Here is a 22,246-nt window from a genome sequence, read left to right as displayed (position 1 = left end):
TGTACAGATCATTTGCAAATTGTGCTGCTTTTGGCTGGGATAGAGTTAATTTACTTCATAATAGCTAGCATGGGGCTATGTTTTAGATTTGTGCTGGAAACAGTGTTGATAATACAGGGATATTTTCATTACTGCTGAACAGTGCTTACACAGAGTCAAGGCCTTCTCTGCTTCTCAGACTACCCTACCAGCGAGTGGGCTGGGGGTGCACAAGAAGCTGGGACACAGCTGGGACAGCTGACCCCAACTGACCAAAGAGATATTGCATACCACATGCATACCACCAAACTAGGGGGGAAGTTGGTTGGGGGGCCACTGTGTGGGGGCTGGGTGGTCATCAGTCTGTTGGTGGTGAGCAATTGTTTTCATTTGCCTCTCTCGTCTTTCTTGGGTTTTATTTGTCTCTTTGTTATTTTCCTTTTCATAACAATTTAAAAAAAATTATTTCAATTATTAAACTGTTCTTATCTCAACCCACAAGTTTTCTCACTTTTACCCTTCCAATTCTCTTCTGCCCATCCTGCTGGGGGTGGAGAGTGGGCGAGCAGCTGTGTGGTGCTTAGTTTCCAGCTGGAGTTAAACCATGACACTAATTTATTAATTTGTCTGTTAGGCGTGGAAGAATCAGAAGTTTCCTACCCTGCTCCAAGAAAAGACAAAAGAATTTCTGAAGAAAATGTGTTTTTCTTGGCTTTTTGTTTGTTATTTTGCTTTGAACAGATCTGTGCGTTAGCCTATCTAAGCTGTTTGAAAATCATAGCTCAACAATCCATTATTAATATGGGGATGCTTCCAAACTCTGGAATAAGCTTTGTTACTAAGAAATGCATACTTGAGGGTGTGCAGTTGGTAACAAGCTTTTGCAAAATCTCTACACCCTGCTTGAAAGTTATTTGAAAGGTTAAAACAGAAGGTTTAACTTTGATGTTTTAAAATGAAGCGTAGGTTAAACAAATGCCTAGTTTGCTCTTTAATTAGAAAGCCGAACTGTTAGGAAAATAATCACAGGGTATCTTTTGTCAGTGACAGAAGGTTTGGGTAGGACTTTCTCATTTGAAGAGTTGGCTTTGTGTTTGGTTTGTAAATGGACAAACAGGAAGGAAAAACGGAAGAGGGAATGCCGTAGTTTTTATTCTCCTAGCACATTTTCACTTTGGAAACAGACTAGCTGAGCTGCCCTCTAAATCTTTTATTCTCCAGCCTTAGTTCTGTTGATGTTTCACCAAATACATATCTTTCCTCTCCTGACCCATGCTCAGTTTCACTAATTCGATTTGAAAAGTTTCCCCCAAGGGGCCTTTCTTCTGTGTTTTCCTTAGAGAGTTTGAGAGAAGGCATCTAGGGCTATGCAAACTGAATGTAAATTACTGCTCTGTGAGAAAGGATTTGGTTAATAGACATCGCTTGAAGTCAATGAGTTATTAGAGTTGACTTGGTGTGCTTACTTTAAGCGAGTCAGCATGAGTAAAGAGTAACAAAAGAAAAGCAAATGAAGGACCTTAGTGATTTAAGTAACTGTTTACTTCATAAATTTGCTTGAGAATGAGATAAAATACTCTTCTAGGACCTTTAAAAGTATTCCTGAAAGTCAGTACATGCAACTATATGTGTTGCAGTATACCTTTAGCATTGGTACTTTTTATTACATTTCAAGCTTTGTGTGTTAAATCTGTCAAGTAGCATATTAAAGTAAATATGTCCTTTAACTTATGTCCTTTAACTTTCCTTGCCAGAATACAGAATATATTCACACCCTTTTGTGATGTGAAGAATGAGGATCTGGTCATTATATATGCTTTTTGGGTAATTAACAGAAGTTCTAGCAGTAAAAGAAATGAACTGATTCTTGGGATCGTTACCAATGTACAGTTTAGAGAGCAGTTAGGTTGGTGAGTGCTGGAACATAGCCTTGGCTGGCAAATATGGGGAAGATTCCCCTAGCTGATGAAAACTGGCTCCATGCCAATTTACCCTAGGTGAATTTCTGGCCACAGTTAGTGTCCTGTATTTGGCTGTATTAATCTCTTGCCTCAAAGTTGAAGGGAGCAGAGGATATTCTTTCAGATAATATTCTACCTTGTACTTCATTCAGTCTAAAAACAGCTGAACTGAAGAGCAGTTTGGTGGAATCTTGTTAAGAAAAGAGGGCTGGCTAATAACATCAGAATCGAAACTGCTGTTTTGGTCTCTTTCATTTGCAGTCTCTGTGCTATTAATTACTAATGCTAAGCATTTTGTAAGGGTAGTCAGTGGGTACGTCATGATTTTTTAGCTCATGTGGATCATAAGAACTAGATACATGTGTCCTGGTGTGCCTTTCAGTCTTTCCAGGATCTAGATGCATGATAGTCTTTCCTTCTTTTTAACTTTTTTCCCCCTGTTCCATTACATGTATGGCAGTGATCCAGAGCTGGTGAAAGAGTAGTTTAGCAATGAAGTATAGTATTGATGTACAGGTTACCAAGATTTGATTCTATGAGGGAGGAACACTGTCCTGTGGACATCTACCTTGTGACATCATAATGCATTAAAATAAATGCTGACTATTACTAAATGTCAGCAGTGTGCTTGGGCCACTGTAAAATATTTCTCTGTCACACCATTAAATGAAAGATATTTTCCTTAGTTTTATTATCGTGCTTCAGACTTTTAAAGGTATTTAAGGGTACTTTGTACTAGGCGTGGCAGAAAGGCACAAGTTTGTATATCACAAAGTTTTTGAGTTGTAAAGCAAGCCCAGTTGTTCTTGGAAGGCCCAAAGTATCGAGTTGAGAAAACATCTCCAATTCTGATTAAATCATAGCTCATGAATATTTCATGAGCACTGGATTACCTCTCAGAGGCTGATGTAAGAGTAATGTGTAGTTCTATAAGAAAGTAAAAAATAATAAATTTTATAATACGATTTGTTCAGAGCTTTTATCTTGAAATCAGCTGTCAAGACAAGATTTCTGTAAGGTCAAATCCTTTGCTGATGTAAAAAGATAGTATTCTGTTGAATTCACTGGACCAATGCTGACTTATTGTACATGGAAAGCTTCAGTAAAAGGCTTTTGTGGCTTTGTAAAACTGATGATGCAATATTCAGGGTGCTCATTTGTACATTCTTGCAATAAAATTCTTGAGTGAAATGAATTTTTCTTCTATTCCAAAACAATGGTTGCACATAATGAATAAAAATCTTAAAAAATAAATAATTCAGGAGACTAGGAATTCTACTGCATCTAATTTATTTTTCACTTTTAACATCATAGACATTTCAGAGTAAAATGTTGCAAGCAATTGCTAGACCTCACAGTCCCTAGTAAGAGCCTGAAGCCATCTTTATCCCTTAAAAAGACATTTCTGCGAACAATATGAGATGATACTCAAAATTTCCTTTCATTTAGTCTTCTATTATTTGAGAAGTTATACGGATCAATTTTAGACTTTTTTTGACAGTAAAACAAAATCGGAGAAAAAGAGGCTTTTCTGGTAACAAGGTCTATATGTGTTGACAGCACTGAACAGAATGGATTTTGCAGTTCCACTTAAAATGCAGAGTAATGTTAGTTGTAATAAACATTTTCACCACAGGACTTGTCATGCTATTTTGAAAAACGTACTTAGTTGTTTTTTAGATTCCCTTTCTGCAATTATCCTGAAGGAAAGATTTAGCTGAATTTATAAAACTAGGAGGAACCAGCCTGCCAAGAGCCTTGCATTCCTCTAAGCTTGTTCATTTTGCGGTCTTCTGCGTTTTAGGGTTTACGTTATGCCAGTGTGATTTCAGTAATTTCAGTGTAGAGTTGAAGTAGCAGTTGGTACCTGCATTCTTAATAGATTAGATATTCTGAAATTCAGAAAAAAAATAATGTGCTGGGACTCATCTTTCCCTTTAACTTTTCACTTTTGGAGCCTGGGGCTCAAATACTCATAGATACGAAAAGACAGATTCTTCCCTTATCGTTGTCTTCATTTATGTAAACTGAAAAGTGTAACTGGGAGTCTTTATCCAAAAAGACTACCAGGAAAACTGTGCTTGCCAGGGCATATATCTGTGTGCAGTAGAGCACTGACCATGCCCTTGGAAATTAGGACTTTTGGCTAGGATCTGCTGCGTGGCCACTGCTGCCTGAATGTACAGTCTTGAGCAAAAAAATATGCAAAATTTCCTGATGAATGGGGAGAAGAGTTAATTTATAAATCTGTTTCAGGAATAATGCACTTGGTGTTGCTGGATCTGCATTCAGGGAAACAAGGTCATTAGAAAGGCTAAATAAAGCAGAGGGTACTTGTTATGTTGGCATTGCTGCTGTGGAGAAGAGGTTCTTCAGTACAAGTTTATTTTGCTGGTCATTACAGTCGGGATTGAAATGCCTGTAAAATGCCACTTTTAATCTATGGCTGCTTGGGAACTGCTAACTTGCTTTGGCTTGCCCTTTTTACCCTTGCAGCTTAATAAGGAAATGAGTTCTGGGAAAGCTATACAGACAAATTGAAGTGTTCAAATCATTAGCCCTTGCCACGTGGCTCAAGTTTATCACACGGCTGGTTGGTGGACACTGAATGGATGTAGAAAGTGGTAAGAAACTGCCTTTGGTGATGTTCAAACCTGAAGAACTTCTAAAAGTAAAAATCTGTGTAGAAGTGCTCTGAGGATACTGGAAAATCAGCTTGCGTTACATGGCAGTCCTGGTTCAGACCCATTTTGGGTTGCCGAGGCTGTGGGATATGAGGTCTGCAAAACCCCTACCTGCTGACATTCCTTGAAACATCTTTATCTGCAAACACTGGGAACACCTTAATCCCTTCCTCCAGCTTCATTCACTTGCTTGGGAACGTAATCCCTGAAAATATAACTCCTACTCATAAGTTGTCTTATGACTTCTTGACTACAGGAGCATTTATACAAAATCCTTTCATTTCTATACTTGGCCTATTTTTTTCAGGGGCTAACAAAATTTCCTGGTGTTGCTGATATTCATTATCCCATGAATTTAACTATGAAGTATTTTTTGGTACCTATGGGCTATGTGTGTAAATGGAAGAGAGTTGAGAGGATCCAGGGGAAATGGCTGCAATGGTTTTCTACACTGTGTGTACTTAAATGTTTATAGAATCATTCACTGATTTTTGAATGCCTCTTCTGGGTTCATAGTATCAGATATCTTCATTTCAGCTGTTGGTGGACTGTAGGCATGCAGGAAAATCAGTCCCTAGATGTCCTGAGTACAAAACATGACTGTTGTTTTTCTGGGAAGATTTTGACTCTGAAAGGTTTAATTTGTTGGATTGTGCATTGAATATGTGCACAGTTGCTGTAAAAATTTTTATCTTTAACGGGCTTTTCTCTTCCCTCCCTCCTCACCAAGAAACTTGATATTTAAAATAAATTTAACCTGCTACTCTTAGGAATATCTTATTTCTGCAGCAGTGGTTGCAGTTAGTTTGTGATGAAGGATAGCTCATTGTTACTGGTTGGAACTGGATTTAAAACTAGCTACATCAGCTGCAGACTATAATGGGTCTTGAAAAATCTCAGTGTAATCAAAAGTAGATCATTTGTTGTTCAGCTGACTGTAATAAGTAGGGAAGTAGTTCAGTTGATGACAGCAAGCAGAGAGGCAAAATAAATAAATAAATGAGTTTTTGAGGAAATTTTTTACCATGGCATTGGAAAAAAAATTAGGGTTCTAGTCTTGCATCTTTTATGCATTTGAGAGAGATGATTGACTTCAAAAGAACTTGGAGGTGCTTAGCAATTCCTAAGCTCAGCCAATAAAACTTCCTGAGTTTTAATAGTTTTCTGCAGTTCTCTTCTGTGATGGAGAAAATACCCATACAAGGACTCTTGTCACATACAAATGTCTTCAGATTAGGGCTACTGAAATGATGATACCCCAGATTCTGCATGTGCATAATCCAGTGCAAAACAGGTATATAACTCAACTACCACTAACTGAATCAATGTATTTAGGGGATACAGTTGATTGACCTGGAGTCTGCCGGAATTCTGTTCTTTTCCTTTTAAAAACGTGTATTTTAGCATTTTTTTCCAGTTGGAGCTTGTTGGCATGATGTCGGGGTTTTTTTGAAGGGGGCTCTTCCCTTCATGGATGCTGGATTATAACTCTTGGTATTCACTTAACTTTGATCAAATTTTAAGATTGTGCTGAACAACAGAGGATTCACAGATTCCAGAGAAATTTTATTTCTAAGGCTGTAAGTCTGTGACTAAACAGTAAGCGGGCTTCTCTTTTTGTTAACTTCTGCTTGCATTGCTGAAATGTCATATAAATCGGTAGACAAAATCCTCAGTTTGTGTGAATTTTCATATTTTTTTTGAAACAACTGGAAATGTTCTGTTTGTGTGTGCTTGATGTCTCAAAAGATAAAACTGGAGTGCCTGAAAATAAAAACAGACCAAGTGAATATCTTGTTTTAAGTTACGTCTGATTTTAATCAAAACTGAGAGTGTTTGACTTTTTTAAAGGTATTAAATGTAGTAAGTTACAATTTGAAGATAAGTATCGCCAATTTTTTTCCTTCTCATATCTGCAAGATCTCCTAAGCAAAGCTCTATTCACTTAAAGAATTTTTTTTTTCAAAAGTAGTTTCCTGAATTGCACACACAATGCAATTACTCTGTATCTCTGTGTGTTTATTTCTCCATTTGACAAAATCAAAATCTGCTTTTATGTGGCAAGTGCTATTCTTGCTCTGGTTTTAATCTGTATTGCAAAAAAACCCCAAAACTCTAAAACAAAATAAAATTTTAAATGTCTGAAGGAACTGGTTGTGGCCATATTAGAACTCAACACAGTATTAATACTGCATATGCAGACAAGAACTGCGATGATTATACCAGCCGACCAGGAAGCCTGTTCAAGTGAGACTACATACATCTGAGCTGGTTGAATAACATGGCATATTTCTTTAACCTAAATGTGGCTTGAATACTATAGTGCATGTAAAACATAAAACTCCTATAAGAAGTCTTATCAATTTGCCAAGACAGCCTTTTTAAGTGAGGTGATGTAGTAGGTATTAGGAAAGGAAGAAGATAGTAGGTTTGCAATAAGTGCACTTTGGTGTTAGTGTCTAATGCTGCAGCTAGTTGCAGGCCAGTGCAGGTTATCTAGCTGCCATGACAAGCTCATTTAAAAGGTGGTATAAACTTAATTACTTCCCTGCCTACTCACAGAAGTGCTGAACAGCGCTGTTGTGTGGATGGGGATTTTACTTTGGACCCAGGGCTGTTAAAAAAAAAAAAATAGTCAAGATACCTGTACAGCTTGGAGAGTACACATCTTAAAAGAGCTGCTATTCTTGAATAAGGGTCGCATTCATTCACATTCATCTTATTTGTGTGTTTTCAGCAGTGTCTGTAAGTAGTCTCTGCTGAAATATCTTTAACACAGAATGAAAATGGAATGAACAGAGCTTTTTAATATAGGGTGTAAAAAGCTTATCAAAAAAACTATTACTGAGAGGATTAAACTCCAGCTAAAAGTGAAACAAAGAGTCGTTTGGGCTGCAGCTGCTTTGGGGAAAAAAAAAAAAACCAAACCAACAACCTGCTTCTTTGAAGCCCTCAGTGGTTCAGAAAAGCTAAGTAGCACATTTCCTATAGGAAGAATGTTATACCCAAGTAATCCGGAAATGTACAGTGTAGATATAGGTTTTATCTGTTACATTAACACTGGACGACGCACTGGGTACATTTGGTATTCTCTTAGTCCCACAAACAAATGTTTTGTTGTAATGTTTAGAGTTTTGACAGAAATGATACAAATTTCTGTTAGTGAAAGATTAGACTGGCCATTTGTCAAAAGTTTATGCAAAATTTTTATCCAGAGTCACCGCACCAAATTTTACCCTCTCCCCAGGCAAATCATACGCTGCTGTTAAAATTTGAATTTAGTACCCAGTTGGCTTCTAGTGGTCTTTTACAGCATAACGAAGTGTTAAAATTTTCTTCTTGCGTTTTTTAGGTCTTTCAAGTTGCATATGTCATCATCAAAGCTGCTAATGCTCCACGACCTGGAAACTGGATTTTGGAACGCTCCATAGATGGCATAGAGTTCAGACCATGGCAGTACTATGCAATTAGCGATACCGAATGCTTAACTCGTTATAATATTACACCACGAATTGGGCCGCCAACTTACAAGAGAGATGATGAAGTGATCTGCACCTCTTATTATTCCAGACTAGTTCCCCTGGAACATGGAGAGGTATGTTTGTTTTTGCACGTGTGGTTTGTGAGTAAGAACATCGACTGACAGCAATTTGAAAACATTTGGATTACAGTTACAGAGTTTATCGCCCTCAGCACTACCAGATTATCTGTGATTCTTCTTTAGTGATATTATCTTTACATCATGTACCAGTAGAGCAAAATTCTAAATGTTGGGATGAAACATGTCTTTGGCTCTATGTATTCCTGTTACTAAACTCTTTGTTCTCTTTCTCCACATAATTTGATGGTAGCTATTAGCTGTGAATTATTAGTTGCTTTATCCTGAAAGACTATAACAGAGTCTCTGTGTTTTGCCAGGTTTTTCATTTAATAAAGAAAAGCCCTGTGTTAATAACACCTGGTTGTGTGAGATAAAGCTGCAAACACTGTGGAAGTGCTCAGCACAGCTGGAACTCCTAAACAAGCCTTGGCATTGTTTCAGGGATGTAGCATAATTAACAGAGCTATGAGTTGTGCAGCCTCACTGTTGATTGTTCTTTCTTTTAACAAACTCTATTCATGGCACTTGTGTAATTTATTACATAGAGGCAACCACATAATGGAATGATACATTAAAACCAGCAGTTATTCTATTGTGAATGCTATAATGTAAGAGCGTGATAATAAATGCAGTGTTATCCCGTGGAGAATGCTAGTAACTCTTGGCTTAATAGAAACCAATATGTTTTTACTCCTTGGTTAAAAAAGACTGGAGTATATGCAGCTAAGGGCTAAAGTGTATCGAACTTCACATAAACTTAGAACATTTCAGCAAGAAAAAAACCCAATGAAATTCAGTAACGTCAAGTCCCATTCACTTCAATCAAGTGTCTATTGCAGTGATGTAAGCACGTGCCCCACAAATCAGATGGGCCAGACAAAGGAACTTAACCTGTCTCTCCACACAATTAACCAGAAAGCTCTTAGGCTGACTCTGTATGAGCAGTGCCTCTTGTAATGTATGCCTGATGTCTGATAGGCCATACAACTCCGAACCCAGGAATGCCAGAGATTCAGTTTAGTGACATTTTCTCTCAACTGTTTTTCCTGTTGTACACAGACTTATTGGGTAATACTACCCAGACCATTGCTTTTTTTTTCCTGGAGTGCAGTAACATAAAAACTTAAGAAAATAAAAAATGACAGAATTAAATTGCAGCGTACTACATAAAACCTGTCATTCACAAAAGGAAGGCTGCTCCTTCATAGCTGGAATGACAGACAGGAATATTCGCTGCACAGAGAATCTCACAACCTGTACTAGTGAATCTTGTATCCTTTTGAAAATACATATATTTACTGTTTTGTAATTGTTTCTGGCCAATGTATTGAACTTAAGTATGGGGCTATAGGACGTCCTGCAGACCAGCTGATCTCTACAAGCACCTGCCTTGTAGCCAGCATTTGTTAACAACCCAGTGTTCTGCAGTCAGCTTGTAGTGCCCTGGTATGAAAGAACTGGTGGGGTAAAAGGACTGCACACGTTAATGTGGATGTCACTTAATAATAACATTTTATGCCAAATCAGACATTTTGCCAGTTTGGCTGCTAGATTTTCCACAGGTTTGAAGAGGTTTAGCTGCTCTATTGTAAGCTCTATTGTCTACCTGATTTACACTGCTTGAAGATCTGTTTCCAGAAATTTACATCATGAAGTCAGGGTTCATGATGAATTCCAAGTCTTAAACTACAGTTGTTTGGAAATGGTCTTGAATTATGAAGGACAAGTAAGCCAAAAACATATGATACAAATATATCACTGTGTATAAGCCATATATAAGCAATATATGAGCCAAATATAGCAGCGTCCATGGAGAACCATTCTTTTTCTTCTTTAGTGTCTTAGTATGTATCCCTACTGTTTCTTCCTTTTCCTGCTAGGAAAGATTCCTCTTTGGTCTCTATAGAAGTTATAGCATATTATTACAGAATTTCTACTGGTCAAGCCAGTAGATAACTTTAGAGTTAAAATGTGAATAGTCTTCCACATTTCATCACTTGGAGGCACTATTCCTGAGCAGAGATAATATGTATTACCAGTGATTGGAGATCTAGGCAGGAAACACTGTGTAAAATGAAATGGCATGTGTCATGCAGCAGGTAAGGCCAGTTGGTTGTAATAGGCCTTTTTGGATTTTTAAACCTCTGGAGTCTAAGTGATAAAAACAAAACACAACATGCTGGAACTCACAATTCCATGGTTGGGTCCTCCTCGTTTTGTTGTGAAAATCAAAGCATTTTGCAGCAAACAAACAATGGGCACTGAGCCCAGCAAATTCCACATCTGTAGTTAAAGGTAAATGAGAGCAGGATGTGGTGCTCCGTGCTAAAGTTGGGCTCATCTACAATAAGTATATATGCATTATTTTTATCAGTGGAAGCAGTGCAGTGATATTTGAGTATTTGGCCAACAATTCTGTCTTATAATAATGACTTCTGAATGAATATGTCACAACCAATTTGCCTAGAGAGAACAGACTGAGATAGGGTGGGCATGTTCAGTCTTCAGTTGCACAAAACATGGGTGCAAAGAGGAATAATCTGTTCTGCATGCCTGTGACAGGATGGAAGAAGTGCTTGAAATTGCAACAAGGAAAACATAGTTTAGAGATTAGGAGCATTTCTAACAATAAAGCCAGAAAGGGCTGGAATAGATGTCTTTGGAGGATTGTAGAGTCACTACCAACAGTGGTCTTCAAGAACAGATTGGTCAAACATCTAAGAGTCTAGTAAATGCTTCTTTGGTGTAGGAAATGGACTAGAAATGTTTCTGAGAGATGCATATTTTGTGAGGTGGTGTTAATTTGCAGGACTGGACCTGGAAAAAGTTTTGGGTTTCATAACTCTTATCCTGCACTTGGAATACGGGTGATGGTTAGTTTCTGAATGGGCTACCAGAAAAGTGAAATTCTTTGAACACAATTGTCATGGTTTTAGCTGGGATAGAGTTAATTTTCTTCACTGTAGCTGGCATAGTGGTGTGCTTTGGACTTAGTACGAGAATAATATTGATAATACACTGATGTTTTAGTTGTTGCTGGGTAGTGCTTGTACTAGTCAAGGATTTTTCCAGCCTCCCACGCTCTGCCAGGTGCACAAGAAGCCGGGAGGGTAGGGGCACAGCTAAGAGAGTTGATCCAAACTGTCCAAAGGGATATTCCATATCATATATGTCACAGCCAGTATATTAACAGGGGGAGTTGGCTGGGGGAAGCAGCAGTCGTGGTTTGGGGACAGGCGTCGTTGGTTGGTGGGTGGTGAGCAGTTGCGTCACTTGTTGTTTGTTTCCCGCCACTCCACCCCACCCCGAGGTTTCACCTGTCTCTATCTTGTTATTTTCCTTTTTGTTATGTTGTTATTACTACTACTACTACCAGTACTACTACTGTTACTGTTTTATTTAAATTGTTAAACTGTTCTTATCTCAACCCATGAGTTCTCTTACTTCAGCCCTTCAATTCTCCCCCATCACACAGGGTTGGGGGGAGTGAGTGAGCAGCTGCGTGGTGCTTAAGTGCTGACTGGGGCTAAACCATGCCAACAGTGTATTAGAATATGTAGAATATATGTTGATAGCCTATAAATGGCAAAATTATAAGCTTGGGAGTGTGAACTCCCATTATCAGTCTCTGTATTTCTTTGAAATAGCATAGTTACTGTCTAGGAAGCCCCTAGCTCCACTACAGAATTAATTTTTTTAAAAACAATAACAAAATATCTTTAATGTTTGGAAATATTTTCAGAGGAAAGATTTGACAGTTATTTGTTGTGGGCAGGACGTGAACTGTTTAACGCTTGTTTGTGGCCTGGAGGGTCTAATTTTTCAGTTTCTTCCATAAAACAGAGCAGGAACTGCAGGGTCATACGAGACTAAATCCTTGTGTGGTCCTAAGTTGCTTTGGAAAGAAGGAAGGGGCTGTTGCCAGAATAAGTTGTGCAGCTCGATGCCAAAAGCCATCTTAGTGGGATCAGTTGGTATTTTGCGACAAAAATGGAGGCCAGATGGGTTGGTTTGTGGTGGCAGCCCCTTGGTTTCAATTGTCATCTGTGTTGTGGCTTCCCACTGCGCTCTCGTATCACTGACCATTCCTTGCTGATTCGGCAGCCCTGTCCTAGCAACGCGTAGGACTAATGACCCCAGATTGAGCGTTTGCACCATATCATGTTTTACAATAAGCTCTTTACAAATGGAGCTGTGGAGGAGAAATCTGTAAGGACAAAACTGTGCTATGGCCGGAGTTACATGTTCCATCTCCATAAGTAAGAGGAAGGGACTGTGGGAACTAAGGACTAGCTTGTGGTACTATTTTTCTTCTCTTTATGCTATCTCCACAAAAGTCCAGGAGACTTGACACTACGATGAGCTGAGAGTGGCAGTTTCAGAACTGTGTGAGTTCAGGAGGCAGGGATGCTACCTGCAGATAAAGGGTGGGGAAGAAAAAAGGATTCCAGGTAGTTTAAAATCTCACCATTGGGAGTTGTTTTTAATTCTCACACTAAGATGCTTGTTACAAATGAACCACAATTACATTTATGATTAAGCCAGTCCCTCTTTCTAGATTCACACGTCACTGATCAACGGCAGGCCTAGTGCTGATGATCCTTCAGAAAAGCTTTTGGAGTTTACTTCTGCACGATATATCCGCCTACGATTGCAGCGTATTAGAACCCTTAATGCTGACCTCATGACTCTCAGCCATAACGATCCTAAAGAACTAGACCCCATTGTTACCAGAAGGGTAAGTTCATTGTTCATAAACGGTATTCAGTATGTTTTGATGGGAGAGCTTTCTCTGACCTGTTTGAGGTGAAAGTACTTGATCCTTGCCATTCACAAACAAAATTATTTTGACAGGTTGTTAAACAATTCTTACCTTCCCTTTGACATTATTAACAACAATATCTTGTCAGAAACAACTTTGAAAAAAATACTTTTTAGACCTTTTTTTTTGTTTATTTGGGTTTTTTATTTGTTTGTGAAAATGGTTTTGCTTTAGCAGCAGAGTAAAAAATATGGTTTGGCTGATTAAATGTCACTTGAGTTTGCTCTTGATGCAACTGCAGTACCTTTTCTGGTGTATCAAGGATTTCAGGACCCAGTGCTCTGATTAATGAAAATAATTATTTGGAAACCTTGCCATTGTGAATTTTGATGTATGATTATATTTTTCTTCATTTTTTTAAAGGCTGTTTTAATCAATTGTTTTAAAGCCCATGAATTAATAATAATGCTAAACGCTCAGATAGAATTCTGGAGATTATTAACTGATCTTTACATATTTGATATTGAAACTGGGGAAACTGAGGAACCAAGTGCTTAGGCTGACTTCTTTAATCTCTCACAGAAATTCAATGTTGGAGCCTCTAATAACAGTGTCTATCATGACTAACTTTTCTGCAGTATTTCTGCTTTGTATTTTGCTGTTTTGACTGTCTTCTTAATTTGCCTGAGACCCATAGGTTAGCAAATCAGTGGCTTCAAGTTTTTCTATGAAGGCAGGCTTTCTACTGAGGACAGAAGAATATAAGAAGTGTTTCTTCTTCCCCTCCCTTGTAGCTATTTTCCTTGAAGAACATCCACAGGCAACTCCTTGCACAGCAACAGGACTCTTGCAATTTTCGGCTTCTCAGATACAGGCAATTCTGTGCATTGACACTGTTTCTGTGAGGTCTGGCTGGATAGCTGGGTACAGAAGGGAGAAAGGAACTTGGATTTGGTTGGGGTTTGGTGGGCACTTTCAAGGCAGCCCCACTCTTACCTTGGTCATGGAAGTGCCCATTCAGCTGCAGCATTTCTAAAGCGTAAAATCTGGATGTTCTGCTTGTTTTCTCTGCCCCATATGGGAATTGGTAGCTTGGAGACTGCAAGCACAGAGTACTGGACAGCTTCTCCAGCTGTGCCTTGCTGGCCATAGGCAATGGTTAATGCACAGCCTGAGCATGTGAGATGTTCCTGAGGAGCAGGCTGGTTGACATTTAGCTCTGTTGATAGTATTGTAATGTCAAGAAATATACCCCAAAAAGAAAGGCTCAACATGGAAGCATACAAATGTAGAGCTGGAAAACAAAGGTTTTGAGGACAAGGATTCCCTTTGCATTTGTAGCACACAGAGTTGTGCAGTCCAGGGCTTAGTACTACCCTACCTAGCACTACTTCGTGCAGTTTTGCATGAAAAGCCACACAGCTTTGTCCTCACAAGATGTGGGTTTTACTGGGCAGGGTTCCCACATCCTGATGTCTCACCTTGGGTCTCACTGTGCAACCAACTACAACCAAGGTAATCACTTCCAGCTTTCTGGATTGTGTTTTTATTGTTTTTGAAGACTTTACATCCAGCTGTTGATAACAATTGTGTTAGTTTCGTGTATATAGGTTTGTAAAGGCCTGATGCAGAACTTTAAAAAGTGTTCAACAGCACCTTTATTTCTGTCTTCTGCTTATTTATTTATTTCTGTCTTTAGCATTTGTCTCCTTCAACCTCAAGCTGCACACAGCTGCTGTGAGCCATGCACTGTGAGTTTTAAGAAAACAAGACAAAGGAGATGAAGCAGGGAAAGTTGTGAGAAATACATCTCTGCTTTTGTCCTGCTTTTGTCCTACTTTTGTCAGTCTGGACCACCTTCTCTGTAGTTAAGGACTTACTGATCATAAGGTCCTGAGTGTTTTTTGTAATTGACGCCCATAACATTAAAAAAAAAATACCAAAATACTAAACATAATAAAACCGTAAAAAACCCATAAAAAATTAAGTATTAAATCAAAGAGGCTAGTTTGCTCCAGCTCCAAGATCCTCCAAACAACAGTCCAGAAGTCAGCATGTCTGACCACCCAGGGCCACCTCTTCCTGAACCAGATGACTGTGGGGTTGTTAGGTCTGAATCTTGAACTCTTTCCTTAGAAGTATTCTCAAAAAGGGTTTCTTTTTCATTCCCCTGTAGTACATACTTCCCAGGATACAAACAGGACAACCATGTTGATACTGCAGCTGTAACTGAACCCAGATGGTCATTTCCTGCCTCTTCCTTGCCTTGAAAATTAAATCTTTTCCTTATGTATGTTGGTTTTGCTCACCACCTGGCAGTATTAATGGATTGTGCTCTGCTGTATCACCAATTTTTAAGCTAAGAATTTGGATAGAATAATATACTGCCTACACAGTAATAGCAAAGAGCTGGTCTGAAAATGAGTGCACAAACTCTGGTTTAAAGGGAGGGCAGAGTTCCCATTTTAAGAAAGGGTACTCTCACTCCCCAAACTGAAATTAAAATATAACAATTTGTTATGCTTCATGGCTCCTTATAGGGTGAAAAAGGGACTTCTTTTACAAGTAAATTTTGGCTGAGGTCATATTTGGTGGTCTTTCCTGAAGCTGAGGAGTTGTGCATATTATTTAAAGTTAAAAGTCTGTTAGTTTTTTGTACCAGTGAGGAAAAACATTTGAAAAAAATTTTCACAAGATGGAAGGTTTCCCCAGGTGGCAAAAATTCAAAGCTGCTTTTATTTTCTTGGCATCTTTCAAGTCACAGAATAGTCGAATGCTGTTATCTTATTTTCCAGAGTAGGAGGGAAGATGTAAATACATGTCAATATCTTTTATTCATCCCTTTTTCAACCTTGTTTTTTGTAGTACTACTATTCAATAAAGGATATCTCTGTTGGTGGCATGTGTATTTGTTATGGCCATGCTCGAAGTTGCCCTCTGGATGAAATCACAAAGGTACTCTTCAGTCTTACTGATTTATTTTCACAAAACAACTTTTCCAATTTAAAAAAATGTATTTTGCCTAAGGAGAATGAGAAAGAGGAGGCCGAAAGAGATCTTACGATATGGTGCACACAAATTATTTGCTATAATTTTCTTCCTTTTTTTGTGTAAGCGTATGTGGGCCTCTGGTAACATAACTTTCTGGAAACAAACCCTTTTTCTTCGGCATTAAACAATTCGAGGGGCACAACAAGAAATAGTCTCTCTTGCAACTCATGAGATTTGTCCCTCCTGTTCTAGAAAGGCTATTCCCCAATAGTTGATATAACATGGCTGAGCAGTCTAATGCTAATTATGGGGTGTTTGTGGGTCTTGACATTTTTTGGAGTAAGTCTGATATTAGGCAGACTTTTGACAACATTGATTAAGTTATCCATTAAAAAATATTTCAAGAAAGCCAATTTTTTTATTCTTAGAAATTGCAGTGCCAGTGTGAACACAACACGTGTGGAGAGAGCTGCAACAAGTGCTGTCCAGGCTACCACCAGAAACCATGGAGACCAGGAACCATTTCTGCTGGGAACAAATGTGAGAGTAAGTATGCACAGAGGTTTAGTTTCATAAAGGCTTATTATGTTCTTGTCTGAGTTTGCTTTTCATACAGAACTAGACTAATTCCCAAGAAAAATCCACAAACTATTAACTGTCTTCATGGGATTGTTTAAAGGTAGAGGACCTACTTCTAATTGTAACTGTTAAGATAGTTTTAAATATTCTACCCAACATGACTCCCTGGCTAGTGGAGTAGTGTAGTAAAGCTTTCAGAGAGTCTTTTTCAAAGAGACTTGGGGATTTATTATACTCCTGTAAAAACTAGTAGATTTGCATCAATCATTTTGTTAGCTACTTGAAATGCAAATTTCTTGCGTTGATCATAAATTTTGTTCTGATAAACAACTTTGTTCTGATAACAAATGTTTTGAAAGAAACTCCTTGTTGGCCAGTTACTTTTCAGATTGTCTGACAGATTGATTTAAGCTGCGCCAGTACAGCTGAATGTGTTGCTAGGGCTAGTTAGTGCATTTTCTCTCTTCACATTGCTGATGCATAGCACAAGCTGCAGACAATTAAGAACCTTTTAGATAAAATTTACAGTTGCAAATGGAAAAGTAGTCGTCTTAGTTGAATCCTTACACAGGTCTTAATGTCGCTCTTCAGAAAGTAGGTGTTTGATTGTTTGGACCAAAGTACCCTCTAACCTAAATCAAATTTATACTTGTGTACTGGCATTGTTGACCTCTTAGACTTCTGTTTATAATACAAATAAGAGAAGAATTAGGCAGATTTTCTTCTGTAATGCAAAGGACAGAAAATAAAAGAACAGCTATCGGTAACAGCACACATTACTATTGACTTCAGTCCTGACAGGATTGTCTTAGTGAGATCTACCGAACACAGTTAAAACCAGTGCTATTAAAGTGGTGACAATGGTTTTGAAATGTGCTTACTTGCTAATAAATATAGTGTATCAAGACTGCAGAAGCAAGTAGCATGGTTAAAGAGGGAAAAAAGCACACTTTAGAAATGAATTTGTATACTCTTACATGTTCTACTTTGAAAAATGTCAGTATCATAGGAACTGTTATATAATGTAAATTTAAAAAATTGATTTATTTTCCATTCCTTTTCAGAGTGCAACTGTCATAACAAAGCAGAAGATTGTTATTACAATCAGAGTATTGCAGATCAGAAAAAGAGCATGGATATTCATGGCCAGTATATAGGAGGTGGTGTGTGTTTAAACTGTACTCAACATACTGCTGGGATCAACTGTGAAATATGTGCTGATGGATATTTTAGACCACACAAAGTAAGATTTGAAAATAGCAGTTAAATGTTTTGATGAATTACAACACAATACGATGATGTGTATTCCAGCTCATTGTAGTCAAATAAATTTTTATCAGTTGCAGAATAGCTAAAAACTGTAGAGGGTTGGTGGGGTTTTTTTTTTGGTAGATGACATACTACCAAAACTTTCAGAGAAAAACAAAATGCTTGTCTACTTGTGTGGGAGGGCAGGTCAAGCTGTTGGAGAAGAAAAAAATAAGTGAAGATGAAACTTTGAGTCCTAGTGTGGTAATGTAGATGTTCTGATATGAAACCCATTTCTCCTGTGGATAAAGCTCTAAAAAGTGCCAGTATTAAGGTTTCAGTGTCTTCAGAAGTGCCAATACTGTGTACCATCCTTTTTCAGCCCATTTCAACCAGTGTTAAAAAGGACCTTTACATGGTTCTAAGATCAGACTCTTTGTCTCATGAGATGTTGCAACAAATATTCTTCTTGAAATGATTATTGTAGAACATGTGCCCTCTAAGCCTGTGTACTTTCCAGTTTATTCACAAGTGTCGCTCTTTGAAAAAATGACCTAAAATCCACAAAAGACATTTGTTAAGATGTGACTAACAGAGTAAAACATATGAACTACTTGCAGTGTTAGAGGTCTCTGTATAATGAGACATACTGAAGGTCTTGCTTTGGCAGGTTTACACATATTTTGGAAGACCTGTGCTTTAGAAATCCAACATAAATTGGTGCGGAGAGCAAGGGTGAGTCTGTAGGAGTATGGTTAGACAGCAAGTACAGCTCATCCAAAGAAGTAAACTGGTGTTGGAGATTGTCTGATTCACTTGCTGCAAGAAGCATTGAGGGAATGTCTTCAATCAACTCGTGGCCAATAAATGTTTATCTAGACGTCATTACTGATTTGCTTTACATCTGAAGCACCTCAAAGGAAAATTTTCCTTGAAAGAAAATGAAATCCTTGCCATATGAATTGCATTGCCTTGTATTTCAAAGATGTGTGGATCATGAAGTCAGAACGAAACTTCACGAGTAGATAATCTGCCCTCCCATTGAACATTGAGCCAAGGATTTCTGTAATTTCCTTCCTCTTTGAACCAGATTATCTTTGCAAAAAACATCCATGTCTATCCATGTCTTAAACATTTCCATAATATTTGGCAAATCATCACAGTGGTTAATTGCTGTTACATTAAAAAAAAGTCTGTTTAGGCTGAATGTGCTGGGCTTCAGCTTCCAGCTATTAGAAGCTACTATATCTTTGTCTGTGCTACTGAAGACCAAATTTTGTTCCCACATTCAAGTATTTTCTAGGCTGCAATCCCCTGATTTTCTGTTTGCTAAAATTAAACTAGTCCCTTGATCTGTTACTGCCTATTAGCTTTTGCAGCCTTCATTGGTATTAGTTCCGGTGATTCTAGACAAGAAACAGATGTAACTTTGCTTTTCCCAGACAAAGAATTTGACAGAGAATATTTGTTTCATAGGTTTCTCCCTATGAGGATCACCCCTGCTATCCCTGTGGCTGTGACCCGTTCGGCTCTCTGAGTTCTGACTGCGTTAAAGATGAGCACCATTCTGACTCACAGCGTGGTAAGGGAGTGGGAAGCACCTTTTCTCTAAACTTCAAATCTGGCTATATTTCTGGACATTGAAGTCTGAGGGAACACTATCTACTTGTGAATGGCTGCCAGTTAGTTAGGTACCACTTCAAAACAATGGTAAATGTTTAGGAAGGAGAGGTGAGTCATAGCGTACTTTCAGGATTTTAAGGTATGTCAGATCCCTGAATGTGTTCTTGTGTGGGGATAGTGGGTTCTGACTACGTAAGACAATGTGAAAGACTGAGAGCTGACACTGTTGTTTATGAAAGCTCTTGGAGCTGTCACACAATCTGATTTGCTGCAGTGGCTGTTCATCTAGTACTCTAAACATGAAAAATAGATGGTGAGACTGACATTATGCCAAGTATCTGTGTGGAATATAATGTGCAGTGTAATAAAAACCGAATTTTTAATTGCTTTCACCCTATGAGACATCTGGAGCCCAAACTACTGCCTACTCTTATTTGTTTGTTTCTGTATTTTTGCTTTTCAAGGTACTTGGCCAGGTCAGTGTCAATGCAGAGAAGGTTACACAGGAGAAAAATGTGATCGCTGTGCATTTGGGTATCAGGGCTATCCAAACTGCCTGCGTTGTAACTGCAGCCTGATTGGTAGCATTAATGAAGATCCGTGCACAGAACCTTGTCTTTGCAAAGTGAGTATTAAACTGTAATTTTTGTTTAAAAATCAAATCTGTGGATTGATTTGTAAACTCGTCTTTCACAAGGGAAACAATTAACTGGAGAGATCACTTCTTTTATAGGAAGTAACCTGGTGTAACTGTACACCTGACAACCTAGAACTTCAAGTTACCAACTATTCTCTGAAAAATATGATAATTTATGTTGAATAGTTCTGTATGTTACTGACACATCTTTTTCTATAACAATGGGCCAGACTGACGTTAAAATCAAATACAAACTGCATATGTGAGTGTGAGGGAGAATCACAGAGGGAATGACAGTATGGTTAGATGGGTTTGGTTTTAGGGATGAGCTGATATTTCTCTACAAAGTCACTCGTTTCTCGTAAAGAAATGATGTGTTTATAACATCTGCTTTGTCTGAAGAACCAGCATTTGGAAAGAACTATTGGAACAGTTACATTAGATGTATGTATGAAATATGATTTAATTACTTGATTACAAAATAAAAACCATAAAAAAATGTTAAAAAGAGAGTAGTTTTTCCGGCCTTCTTTTATTTTTTAGTAAATATCCAAACCCCTTGAAATATCTTGCAGCTGTAGATTCTGCTGAACTTTATTACAAAGCTATGTGTCAGTATTTAAAGAAGTTACACTTAATTTTCTGAACCAAATGTTAGCTAGCAGCTTATGTATTTCTTGCCAAGTATGACAGTGAACAGGAGCCAAAAAAACACAACATGGTTTGTTTGACAAATTTTCTGAAACTTCTTAGCCCTTTGCATAATTTATCTGCTCCAAAATATCAAACATATAAATTACCAGAGTCTGGAAGAAAGAAATAGCTGTCATGGGCATGAGTCTGGCATACAGAATTTTTAGGCCAGATCACTGAGAGCGTCACCAGCCAGCAGCCCATCCGTAGAGGTGAAGGAAGAAAGGAGAAAAGTTGTGTGCTTCAAGTATCAAATGAAGGAGACAGAATTTCTAGGCCTGTGCAGGCTCTGTGAACACAGCAGCGCAAGCTATTCCTTTTTATACTCTGAATTCCGTAATATTTGATATTTTGTGAAAAACAGCTCTTGAGGTCTAGTCACTGGGTAAGATTTTTATTTTTCATTAAGTAATAAATAATAATTTCTGTCTAATAATGTTACAGAGACAAGTGAAGTGTGTAATCCAAGTGCATCCTGAAGACTGAGAAATAAAAAAGCTGGAAAGAGCATACAAATATTATTTCTGTAAAAATCCAAGATTTTAAAATCTCATTATCTCAGGAGGCCCTTTGAGTTTTTTCCCAAGTTTGGATATTAACAAATAGAAACCAGTCACTCTCATCCTTTGAATTAGAGCTGGGGGTCATAAATTTTTCATACAGTTTGCAAAAACAGTTTGTACTTTGCTTACAAAAGTGCATAACCTACCTGTTTAGAGAAGTCTTATGTAAATGTGACATGCCAAACACTGGTCCAGAAGAAGAGACAGTTGGTAGTGTTGCCACCAAGGGTCTCAGATTTCTCTCTAGTAAGCCTGAAATTTACTCCATGGGACCCAATCTGATGTAAGTCTGGAATCTGGAGGGATTCCTTTGGCTGAAATGAGGTTACCCTAGTAACTGCATCTGAAAGCAGAATTTGGTCTACAGGCTTTGCATTTCAAATTGCAACGCAAAGCTCATACAGGCCTCCTCAAAATACCAAGGCAGGTATTCTTCACTGTATGCCCTGTGGTCCTGGTGTCCTAATCATAAATATTGGGGAACTTTGTGGGGTACTCTCTAAAGTTCTTTTTGCCTTTGTAGTGGTGTTTTCCCATAGAGGAAACCAAAGGTTGGGACAGGAGAATCATATGTGTCCATGCCTTGTCCTGATATGAAGCTAGGACATTATCAGAAACTTGTCCCTGGCAGTGGGAAATGTTCTGTATCTTACTGTGTAGAAATAACCACTGAGATCTGCTATTTACACAGCTTCATGGGCATTTACTGAATATTTTCTCTACTGGTTTGCTTGTCAGCAGCAATTGTCTAAATTTTTTGAATTAATAACTACATATTGTCTGTACAATTTTTGCAAGAAAAAAATTGGGTGTGCTGTTTTGGACAGCCCCCCCCCCCCCCCCCCCCGTAAATTCTGCATTGAAAGAGGTATGTGGCGGTATGCTCTGAACTACCCAATTTGCATGGTAAAAAAGCAGCAGGCCA

At 38.2% G+C, this 22,246-nt stretch overlaps 1 protein-coding gene across 2 annotated transcripts in view; it reads left to right on the top strand.

The window, feature by feature from the left end:
• Positions 1–22,246, top strand: part of LAMA1 (laminin subunit alpha 1) — a 110,908-nt gene that overhangs the window by 24,728 nt on the left and 63,934 nt on the right. For both annotated transcript variants that reach the window (XM_064442969.1, XM_064442970.1), the window contains exons 4-10: positions 7,977–8,219; positions 12,784–12,963; positions 15,853–15,942; positions 16,407–16,524; positions 17,622–17,800; positions 19,282–19,387; positions 19,893–20,053. In XM_064442969.1, the coding sequence (XP_064299039.1) occupies positions 7,977–8,219; positions 12,784–12,963; positions 15,853–15,942; positions 16,407–16,524; positions 17,622–17,800; positions 19,282–19,387; positions 19,893–20,053 (1,077 nt within the window). The remainder of the gene's footprint in view (positions 1–7,976; positions 8,220–12,783; positions 12,964–15,852; positions 15,943–16,406; positions 16,525–17,621; positions 17,801–19,281; positions 19,388–19,892; positions 20,054–22,246) is intronic.

The sequence above is a fragment of the Phalacrocorax carbo genome, chromosome 2 (genome assembly GCF_963921805.1).
Source record: "Phalacrocorax carbo chromosome 2, bPhaCar2.1, whole genome shotgun sequence".
Lineage (NCBI taxonomy): Eukaryota > Metazoa > Chordata > Aves > Suliformes > Phalacrocoracidae > Phalacrocorax > Phalacrocorax carbo.
The sequence above is the reverse complement of the archived record's forward strand: the minus strand, read 5'-3'. Positions and strand labels throughout refer to the sequence as shown.